This window comes from Nannospalax galili, unplaced genomic scaffold (assembly GCF_000622305.1).
Source record: "Nannospalax galili isolate Female #2095 unplaced genomic scaffold, S.galili_v1.0 scaffold589, whole genome shotgun sequence".
Taxonomy (NCBI): Eukaryota; Metazoa; Chordata; class Mammalia; order Rodentia; family Spalacidae; genus Nannospalax; species Nannospalax galili.
The window spans coordinates 6,299,979-6,311,199 of record NW_008360324.1 but is presented as its reverse complement, the minus strand read 5'-3'; the positions used below and the strand labels follow the sequence as shown (position 1 = coordinate 6,311,199).

The 11,221-nt window shown below is 49.2% G+C and overlaps 1 protein-coding gene across 1 annotated transcript; it reads left to right on the top strand.

The window, feature by feature from the left end:
• The first annotated feature begins 35 nt into the window (after positions 1-35).
• Fkbp4 (FKBP prolyl isomerase 4) lies at positions 36-8,596 on the top strand. The gene is made up of 10 exons (XM_008825491.3): positions 36-301; positions 2,214-2,358; positions 2,885-3,027; positions 3,793-3,913; positions 4,200-4,356; positions 4,913-5,003; positions 5,107-5,190; positions 5,424-5,609; positions 6,102-6,341; positions 7,827-8,596. Exons 1-10 carry the CDS (start codon positions 197-199, stop codon positions 7,923-7,925), a joined length of 1,371 nt encoding a protein of 456 aa, XP_008823713.1. The 5' UTR covers positions 36-196; the 3' UTR covers positions 7,926-8,596.
• The last annotated feature ends 2,625 nt before the right edge of the window (positions 8,597-11,221 follow it).

Sequence of the window (11,221 nt, the reverse complement as noted above, 5' to 3'; positions counted from 1 at the left end):
GCCGCGCCCGCCCCTCCGCGTCGCCCCACTGGGCCGCAGGCTGCGAGCGCGCGGACCGCAGCAGTGCGCGAGCCTCGGAGCGCGCGGTACTGTTGGGCAGCGCAGCGGGTTCGCCGCACGCACGCCGGCCCGCACCCAGCCGACCGCCCTGCTCGTGCCAGCCCTTCTCACCCAGTCAACGGCGCGCCCAGCGGCCATGACCGCCGAGGAGATGAAGGCGACAGAGAATGGGTCGCAGTCTGCGCCGCAGCCCCTTGAGGGAGTGGACATCAGCCCCAAGCAGGACGAGGGCGTGCTCAAGGTGAGGAGCCGCAGGCCTGCGGGCGGCAGCTGGGCCCCGGAACCCCCAGGCTGCAGTCGCAGGGTGGGCATCGCCTTCCCAGACCCGGGCTGAGATCCTTTGGATGGCGAGGTTGCTGCACGCTCGGGAGGGTGCGGCTACTGCGCCGTCCCAGGCCCGGGAAGGAGCCGCCACTGCAGCGCCAACTCCGTCCGGCTACACCGTGTTGCTGGGAGGGGCGGGGCGCGCGAGCCGCTGCACTGGGGCCCGGGTGGGGCGCACGAGGCCGGGGTGGCGGGACACGGTCCTTGGTTCCAGCTCCTCATCTCCCTGCCACCCCTCGTCCACAGCGCGCCACGGGTTGCCCGGCCGGGAACTCCCCAGGGCCATCTGGGCGAAGGTGCACCAGGGCTCGCCCACCCTGAAAGTTAAACATTAGCCACGATTCGAAGCAGCTCCTGGTAGCAGTTTGCTGGCCCTGAGCCCTTTGTGCTTCCCTGCGTCCCCTTTGCGGACGCCGAGACCCAGCGAGGTCACGGGCTCGGCCATGGTATGCCCCCTTCCTCGGCCTGGGGAGAGCAGGAGCGGTGCATGCCGGGACCTGTAGTTCCCCTCTTATCTCGCCCCTCCTGGGCCTTCCTGAGTTAGGGTTCGGGGTGCTCGGCGTGGGGGAGGTGCTTTGCCCTGGTGCCGGCAGCTCTGTTAACCGTCTTGCTGCAAATAGCCCGAGGAGAGAGAGGGAGGGCGCCCTGACCCAGGTCAGGACATTTGGCGCCGGTTCAGGTTCAGAGCAGGTTCTGCCGGCAGTCTAGGACGGTTAAGTCCCAGCCCCATTTCGTGCACACCCTGCAGCCATTGTTTCTCCTCCTCCTCCTGGCGTCCCATTGCTCAGTTCTAAGTGTATGTGTGGCCTGTGCAGAGGCAGAGACCTCAGTGAGCCTTGACTTGGTCCAGAAGTGCTCCTGGCTTTACCCCAGGTCTGCACCAGCTGCTACCCTGTGAACATGTGGCCCTTCTCTCTCTTCTGAAGGTTCTGGTGCTTGGAAGGGTCAATTCCCCTCTCATCCTCCACTCTTTCCCTTAGAGGACAACTCCACATCCACCAGGTGGCACATAGGGTAACCTTTTATAAATGCTGTGGAGGAGCAGATACCTGTACATCTCTGGGAGATACCCTAGTCCTGAAATAAAGGGCTCCCTTAGCTGACCAGGCAGGGGGCCTAAGGGAGGCTAATTTTCCAGGGCCTAAAGGAGACCTTTTGTAGTCATCTGTAATCTGACCTTTCCTCTTCCAGGGGTTGAACTGCTCTGGGCTCTTCTTTATTCCTATTCCTCTTTATCCAAACCAGACCTTGATCTGTGAGCAGAGGAATGAGGAAATGTAGCATAAAGACGTCCCTTTTAGCTGCTGGTAACTCTAACCTTTCCATTCAGCACTTTTATCAGTTTGGCAGTTTGGCCTGTGAGCACCTACAGGAGATGGGATTTGCCCTCAGTTCTTCACAGTCAAGTTCTGGAGAGTTTAGGGACTTGTCCAAAACCATAAACAAAACTTGAACTCTGGTCATTTTATTACTTCCAGTTTTTCAAGGCAGGTCTGGACAAACCTCAAGAAAGATTAGGTGGTTAGCTGAATCTTAGCTAAACCACTAGTATCAGAATCGTTTGAAGATTGACCTTGGGCTGAAAAAATGACTCAGGATTAAAAATGCTTGCTGCTTTTCCAGGGGATCTGATGCTTTCTTCTGGCCTCTTCAGACACCTGCGTGTTTGTGGTGCACACACACATATAATAAAATAACATTTTGTTTTTAATTGGTCTCTTGAACTTGCTTACAAGGAGACATGGAGCAATGAGTGTGTTCCTTGCAGGTAGTTTGGCCCCTTTCTGCCCACATCCCTGGATACTCACTTTCTCCCCACTTCCTCCCAGGTCATCAAGAGAGAGGGTACAGGCACAGAGACACCCATGATTGGGGACCGAGTCTTTGTCCACTACACTGGCTGGCTATTAGATGGCACAAAGTTTGACTCCAGTCTGGACCGCAAGGACAAATTCTCCTTTGACCTAGGAAAAGGTAGGCATGGGTAGTGGCCTGGCAGGTAGCACCTGTCACAAGCAAAGTCTGTTCTCAGCCAAACTTCAGCCAGGCACAATGATACATGCACATGTTCCCAGCTGCAGAAGCTGGGACAGGGGAATCACTTGAGCCCAGGAGTTCAGGGCAGCTTTGGTGACATAGCAAGACACTGTCAAAAACAAAACCAGAACCAAGTTCAAGAAGGATTAATAGTTGGTTAATAATCAGTCTGTTGCCTGTCATATGTTTTTGTTCTATCTTTGACTAAACCAGTTTCTCTCCCTCTCATCAATTCTGAACACCTTCCTCCTTGGGGTGGGCTGGCTAGCTTCTTGAACTCTTCTTGCAAGGTTGAGCAGCCTTTTAACATGCTGAAAATGACAGCATTCTTGGCTTCTTGTTTCCTGGTCCCATTTCTAAAAGTGTTTGGATTCCCTTAGGTATAGTACACAATAACTCGTCTTTGGGGACACTAACCCTAGAGTTAGGTCCCTAAGCAGGTCTCATTTGCCTTTACCTACAGGGGAGGTCATCAAGGCTTGGGATGTTGCTGTGGCAACCATGAAGGTGGGGGAAGTGTGCCATATCACCTGCAAGCCAGAATATGCCTATGGTTCAGCAGGCAGTCCTCCAAAGATCCCCCCAAACGCTACGCTTGTATTTGAGGTAAGTGCTGGCCACAGAGATCCAGGCAGAGCGCCAGACCTTATCTCACCCCATTGTCTGGCTGCCCTCCAGGCCCTTCCTGCCTCTTGGAGACAATGTAACTGACTCTGAGGGCCTTAGGAGAAGTGGAGAGGACAGCTGGCTGTGCTGCCACCACAAAGTAGCTAGCAATGGAGGCTTTGGGTTGGAATAGGAGGCCCCAAGCCCTTCCAGAGTAGAAATGCTTTACAGTGGTTGAGGCTTTCTCAGTTGAAAGGAGTCAAGAGGACACAAAGCATTCGAGGTCATAGAAGACGGTGTAGAATATTGGCACCCTAGGGCCCAGGAAGGAAAGATGGCTTCCCCATGGGTTAGGGGTTGAAGCAGGGCTTCCCCTGATGGGACAACCTGAACCCATTCTATCTGAAAGTGGCAAGCCAGTCAGTGGGCATGGGAGCATTCACAAGGTTATTGAGAGATCCCAGGTCACTTCTGATGCCATGTTCCTGTGCATGTTGACTGGAGCAGAGTGGCAAATAGATTGTCCTTCTGAAGCCAAGTGAAGTCCATGTGGCCTGCTGGCCTCTGCCAAAGTGCAGGTCAAGTGAGCTCCCAGCAGCTTGGCAGAGGTACACTGCCCAGTGCCTAGTGTAGTCCACGAGCTCAGGACAGCTTTGGTGACATAGCAAGCTATGCTCTGGCAATTTATTGGCAACTCTTCTGGGTAAGAGGCAGTTTGAATAGTTGGTACAGAAAGGAGTTGGTCACTTTTGTCTCATCTCACAGGTGGAATTATTTGAGTTTAAGGGAGAGGATCTGACAGAAGATGAAGATGGTGGAATCATCCGCAGAATACGGACTCGGGGTGAAGGCTATGCCAAGCCCAATGATGGTGCTATGGTAGAAGGTGAGAAAGTTTAGTCTGTAGGGTGGAGAGAAGAGTCTAGAGTTGCATTTGAATCCTGGTTCTGAGACATAAGGTCTTGGGTAGTTTGGAGCAAATCATTTCCTTTGTCATAAGCGTTTTGTCTCATCCATAAAGTGAGGAGTTAGACCATACTTTGAGCATCTTCAGGTCTAAGAACAAAAGAGATATCTTGGGCATAAGTGAGGGGAAGACATAGGGAGGCTGGTGGCAACTCCTCAATGCCCTGCCCTCTCAAACCCTGGCACATGCCTCTCTTTCATGCCAGTGTCACTGGAAGGGTACTATAAGGACCAGCTCTTTGACCAGCGGGAGCTCCGCTTTGGGGTTGGTGAAGGGGAGAATCTGGATCTGCCCTGTGGACTGGAGACAGCCATTCAGCACATGGAGAAAGGAGAACATTCCGTTGTATACCTCAAACCCAGGTGAGGCGTGGGTACTTTGTAGATAGGCATAAATCAGGTCCAAGAATGATGTCCGGTGAGCAGAAGTTCTATTTATACATGTCATGTATTAACTGCTACTTGAACACAGCACAGGCCATAATGACCACTGTATCTAGAAGTGTGGCCACACCTGTCCACATTTCTGTGGAGCAAGCCTGATCATTATTACCCCTCACCTGCCAACACGTTCCTCTTCCATTAATGTATTCATTTATTGAAATAGACCTACTGTGTGCCAGACATACTGCTGCACATTCCTAGGACTTCAAAGCCCATTGTTCTTGCATCATCATTAGTTGCCATTTAAATCAGTTATCTCAATTCTGTAGCTAAGCTTCAGGAGCAGGATGTAGAAAGTGCTGTGGGGACCACCAACATGTGCGAAGAGGTTAGGGAAAATTTTGCCAAACAAGTCCTTGAACCAGGACTCAGGATGAGACCGTGCTTTCTAGGAAACAAGCAGGAAGCCTTTTTATTTTTAGCCCAGGGCAGACTAAGGGCAGTGAGATGACCCAAGCACTTTTCACCCCTACAGCTATGCTTTTGGCAGCATTGGGAAGGAGAAGTTCCACATCCCACCCCACGCTGACCTGAGATACGAAGTACATCTGAAGAGTTTTGAGAAGGTGAGTTTGTTTAAGGCCTGCCTTCCCTGTCCTGGAGACAGGTCTAGCCTGTGTGCAACCCTGGGAAAGCTAACTGCTCTCTCTCTCCACTGGGCTATGGCAGGCCAAGGAATCTTGGGAGATGAATTCTGAGGAGAAGCTGGAACAGAGTGGCATAGTGAAAGAGAGGGGCACTGTATACTTCAAGGTGAGCCAATAGTCACAAGCATACCAGGGGATGCTGTAGATCATTTCCTGTCACAGTATTGATGAGTTGTATCCATATTGCGACCCCTGTAGTCTTCACCTAGTGTCTTTGCCCACTGGTCTGAGAGGGAAAGGGTGGGAATCTTGTGTCTCAGGGTCATTGGTATCTACGAGGTAAAGCAGCCTGGTGCCACTGAGCCTGCACTGGGTACCTTAGTGTCCCTACCATTCTAGGAAGGCAAGTACAAGCAAGCTCTACTGCAATACAAGAAGATCGTGTCTTGGCTGGAGTACGAGTCTAGTTTTTCCAGTGAGGAAATGCAAAAGGTCCGTGCTCTTCGACTGGCCTCACACCTCAATCTGGCCATGTGTCACCTGAAACTGCAGGCCTTCTCAGCTGCCATAGAAAGCTGTAATAAGGTGAGATTCTTTCAGAGGATGTGGAGACAGCAAGTACAGGCAGGGCTGCATGTCTGAAACACACCCTCTCACCAGGTAGGGTAGTGGGAAACATCAGTGGGCTGAGCTACAGATCCAGAGGTCTGATGCAGCAGTAGCATGCACTCATGCTCAGAGACAGGCGTAAACAAGGAACAAGCCTTGAACTGGGAAGAACTAAAAGGCTTTGGGGGAGACTGGATTTTTTTTGTTATATTTCTTATCATTTTATGGAAATGTCAGAGACCTATTCTTCCTTGTATCCAAAGACCTACTGTCTTTTCTTTCTTCCTCTTGGATCAATTGAGTTTCTTCCTGTGCCATGATCCTCCCACATTTAATGCCTCAGCCTCATTTTTTTTTTCTGAAGTGACACCAGTCATTTCCACAAAGGCTCATCCTGTTCAAGGGTCCCTTGGGAATACAATTGAGGCTTCAGAGCCTGAAGTCTTGTTGCTTCCTCTCTGCCCTTAGGCCCTGGAACTGGATAGCAACAATGAGAAGGGCCTCTTCCGCCGGGCAGAGGCCCACCTGGCTGTAAATGACTTTGACCTGGCACGGGCTGACTTCCAGAAGGTTCTGCAGCTCTATCCCAACAACAAAGCCGCCAAGACCCAGCTGGCCGTGTGCCAGCAGCGGACCCGAAAGCAGCTTGCCCGAGAGAAGAAACTCTACGCCAACATGTTTGAAAGGCTGGCCGAGGAAGAGAGCAAGGTAAGGATAGAGGTGGGAATGGCTACAGTGGACAAAAAAGATGTGTTCTTAGCCACCTCCTCAGCCCATCAGGTGTGTGCTCTTTGTGCCTGTGGTTGTCTGTGCCAGTTCTAGAAGCCAGAAGTTCCTCTCTTCCCAGAAAAAAACATATTCTCTCAGTAATGACCTCTGCTGATAGAGCCAGTATGCTTCTGTGTGCAGCACTGGGAGCCCACTCATAGACTGTGGGGCCAGGAGTTGGTTGCTGAGTACAATTCCTGACTTTTGTACCTAGAGCCTTTGAAAGAAGCCAAATGCTTTGTGAGGGGCAGTGGGGTTTTTCTTGGTGTTAAGCATTGAACCCAGGGCCTTGAGCATACACTCCCAGCCATTGGGGTGCCTAAAAGGTTACATAGTCAGATCGCTGCCTCCCCACAGAGCACCAGAGCTTACTAGTTCCTGCAGCAATGCACTGTCTGCATAGGCAGGCACATGTTCATGTTACTTTGTTCTTCCTGTTAATTCCTGTGTGGGTTTTTTTCCACATATTAATAATTGGGTTTTTTTTTATTGTTTTTTTTAAATCACTAAAGTTTTACATTATTTCTTATGCTAATGTATTCATGTGTGTGTGCATGTGCGTGTGCGTGCGTGCGTGTGTATGTAGCATATCTTAGTTAACCTATTTGTTACTGTTTCAATGTTCTTAACATAGTCCAAGAGAAATAGAATACAAATCATACTTTTTCTAGTTGCCACATTTAAAAAGGTAAGCATGGGTGCACTTTTTTATTTAATGTGTATAAGTCTAATTCCTGCATATAGGTTATGTTCACGTTCACCCATGTCGTGCAGTTCCTGCATTGGTCAGAAGAGGGTGTCCGATCCCCTGGAACTAGAGTTACAGTTATTAGCTGCCATGTGGGTGCTGAGATTTGAACCTGGATGTTCTGTAAGAACAACCAGTGCTCTTAACCACTGAGCCATTTCTCCCGCCCCCAGTTTTTTTAAAATAAATAAATAAAATAGTGGAATTAATAGTAACACCTTTAAAATATTTTTGGTTGTCATACAAAGAAATGAATTTAAAAATATGGAAAACTTCAAAAAATTTCTGTGATATCCTTGCTTACATCTCACTCCAATTTTAATATATGTACTGTTGAAGCAAACACAAAATTAATGTTGGACAATATTTTAGTTAACACGGCTGGGAGCCCACTTGGTAGAGTGCTTGCCAAGGTTTAATCCCAGCACCACACACACACACACACGCACGCACGCACGCACGCACGCACGCACACAGAAAATTCCAGTTAGCTTAAGCATCTGAAATACAGTGACACTCAAAAGTCCTTTATTGAATGACCTTGTAAATTCATAGTGTGCATATGTACATGTTTGCTTTTAGGACATTTCTAAAATTGCTGTGCCTGCACTATTCTGTTAGAAATTGTCCGTTTTTTTACTTAGGAATTCAGCCCCTTCCTCTTCCTCTCGTTATAGGCCAAGGTGACTACAGGAGATCATCCCACAGACACAGAGATGAAGGACCAGCAGAACAGTGTGGCAGGGACCCAGTCTCAAGTGGGGACAGAAGCCTAGCCTGTCTCTTCCCTGCCCACCCCTGTGGCTGCCTACCTCCCTGCTCCCTTCCCTGCTCCACCCTGTTAGTTTTGTAAAAACTGAAGAATTTTGAGTGAATTAGACCTTTATTTTTCTATCTGGTTTGATGATGGCTTTGGGAGAAAGGAAAAGAGCAGGATGGGGGTGAGCTGTGGGGAGATAGTCTTAGATGGTGTCAACCCCTTTCCTTCTTACATATGAACATGTATGTCCATCCACACATACTCATAAGAATGTTAATTTATTTTGCTCCCTGTTTGTTAGGTCTGTTTTTCAAGTGCAAAAGGGGGCAGGTGGTAGGGATGAGGTCTCATAAAAAGCCAGGGTGGAGTGGGAGACTCCTGAGGCAGCCATTTTCCTCATCCTTTCCCAAGTGTGTGGTCTCCCTGTCAGTGCTAGGAGCATGGGAAAACCACTGCTGTGCCCATTATCTCTTGCCTGCCTTACCCCACCCAGATGGTATGGCTGATAATGCCCTCTGATGTCAGTGATCACCTCTAGCCAGCCCTTTCCTGTACTTCCCTCCCATCAGTTTCCCTTCTAGCCAGGTTGTCCCCACTCCTACCCCCTCAGCCTCTTTTCTGCACGTTGCTGAAGGTCCAGGCACACCTCAAGTCCTGTGCTTGAGCAATAAAGTGGAAACAATGAAACCTAGGTGTCCGGCAACCCTCTTGTGTTCAGCTCCCGGGTAAGATATGGTGGGTACATATGGGCAGGGGCAGAATGAAAGGAGTCCTGCTTACGTGCAGCATTTGATACAAGACTCCATGGTAAGGCAGGAAGCAGTCACACTGTGCATGCCTCCTGAGCCCCAGTGCAGACTGCAGCCCCAACTGCACCAGAGTTTCACCCATGGGTTCATAACAAACCCTGCCCAGCAGGAAAGCACTTCTGGTTTCCTTCCCAAACAGAAAAGGATAAAAGGTCAGCAGAATGGACATAGTGATTCTGAAGTTGGACTTGTACTGCTCCCTCTGCTCTGGCAGGCATCCTGGGCTTCCTTGGTTTCTTATGGTATAAAAACTTATTGTTGCAGATTGCCTCAGGTCAGATACCTTTTACATGATTAAGGTATTGGTGAAGAACAGCGGCGACACCAATCCTTCTCAGCCTTAGGAACATAATGTGCCTCTTTTCTCTTTAGCCAGGTGGCCCATGTTAGCGATGCTGAACCTCCTCCTGATAATCCTATAGGCCAGAGCTCACTGCCCATACCCTACTGCATGTGTTGTCTGGTCCTTCCCAAACAGGAGTGGGGCAGTCTACCTCATATTGTAGAAGATGGATTTGTGTGGAAAGCACATCAGTTCTCCAACATGGCTGGTTCTGGAGCTTCTCTCTTGCTGAGTGTTAATCTAGTCCTGTGCTGGAAGTTTATGTCTGGTTCCTTTTGGTATTTTCAACTTGAACCCTTGTTCTTTGCTCTCAGTGATGATACATACCTAGCCCTTGCTAAATTGTGAAGCACTTAAGGAAAGCTTAGCCCTCTATCCAGGCCCTCCTGTGGTATAATCTTGGTCCTCACAACCATCCTATAAAAGAACTATGACCCTTTTTATAGATCAGGAAATTGAACCAAGGCTTAGAAGGACAGAGAGCTCAGTCACTCAAACACTTGCTGTGTAAACATGAGGACCTGGGTTCAGATAATTTCAAGAAAATTTTAAGAGCCAAGTGCAGCAATGCATGCATATAGGCACAAACAGGAGGGTCCCCAGAACTTGCTGGCCATCCAGTTTAGTCCAATCGGTAAGCTCCAAGTTTAGCCAGAAACACTTCTCTTTTTTTGGGTCCTTTTGAGATGGTCTCCCTGTAGCCCCAGCTGGCTTGGAACTAGCAGAGATCTGCCTGCCTCTGCCTCCCTGGTGCTGTGAATAAAGGTGTGCACCACCACGCCCTGCTAAGAAATCCTCTCAAAAAATGGAAGCAGGGCTTAGTGGAACATGCCTTTAATCCCAGCACTTGGGAGGCAGTCTCCCAAAGGTGTATCTCTAGGTTGGAGCACAGCCTTTTCTACATAGCTCCAGTCCAGCCATGGCTACATAGAGCCTATCACTAAATACAAATAAAAGAGCTAGAAGGGGGCTGGAGAATTGGCTTAGCAGTTAAGAGCACTGGCTGCTCTTGCAGAGGATCCAGGTTTGAGTCCCAGAACCCACATAGTGGCTAACAACCATCTGTAACTCCAGTTCCAGGGAGTCTGATGCCCTTTTCTGACCTCCATAAGCACTGCACAACATGGGTGTACTTTGATACATTCAGGGAATATACTCATACACATAAAAAATATTTTAGCCGGGTGTGGTGGCGCATGCCTGTAGTCCCAGCACTTGGGAGGCAGAGGCAGGAGGATCTCTGTGAGTTCAAGGCCAGCCTGGTCTACATAGTTCCAGGCCAGCTGGGCCCTGCTTCAAACAGACAAAAAAAATAAAAAATTAAATATTTTGGGGGGAGTCTTGAGACAGGGTCTCTAGCCCCAGCTGGCCTGGAACTCACTATGTAGGCCAGGCCAGCCTCAAACTCAAAAGACAGATCTGCCTGCCTCTGCCTCCTGAGTGCTGGGGTTAAAGATGCACACCACCACACCTGACTTATTTCTTAAAAAGAGGGGTTGGAGAGAAGGCGCAGTGGTTAACACTGGCTGTTCTTGCAGAAGACCCGGGTTCAAATCCCAGCACCCGTGTGGCAGCTAACAACTGTAACTCCAGTTCCAGGGGATCCAACAGCATCTTTCCTCTATGGGCATTGCATGACATGGGTGCACTTACCTATATGCAGGCAAATACATGCATACACATAAAATAAAAATATTTTTAATTTTAAGAAAAGCTAGAGAAGGCTCACAGGTTAAGAGCACTTGATGTTCTTCCCGAGGACCCAATTTTAGTTTCCAGCACCTACATAGGATACTTCAGAACTACCTTTAACTCCATTTCAGGGACATCCTCTTCTGGCCTCTGGGCTTTTAAAATTCTTAAGCAGTGGGGAACTGGAGAGACAGCTTAACAATCAAGAGCTTGCCACTCTTGCAGAGGACTGGGGTTTGATTCCCAGCACCACATGGCAAATTGCAATTATCTGTAACTCCAGTTCCAGGAGATCCGACACCCTCTACTGGCCTCCACAGGGAGTGCATACACGTGGTGCACTTCAATGCAAGCAAAAGACACAAGTGTTTTTAAAAGTTTTTAAGAAACTGAAGTGATTGAGGAAGATGCCCAATGCTAGCCTCTGACCTCCACATGTATAAACATAACACACAGCAACAACAAAAA

Excerpts from the sequence above, each read along its gene's own strand:
- Fkbp4 (XM_008825491.3), top strand. The coding sequence starts at position 197 with ATGACCGCCGAGGAGATGAAGGCGACAGAGAATGGGTCGCAGTCTGCG. Across the intron at positions 3,914-4,199 it reads TGATGGTGCTATGGTAGAAG|TGTCACTGGAAGGGTACTAT; the intron begins GTGAGAAAGTTT and ends CTTTCATGCCAG. Across the intron at positions 6,342-7,826 it reads TGGCCGAGGAAGAGAGCAAG|GCCAAGGTGACTACAGGAGA; the intron begins GTAAGGATAGAG and ends CTCTCGTTATAG.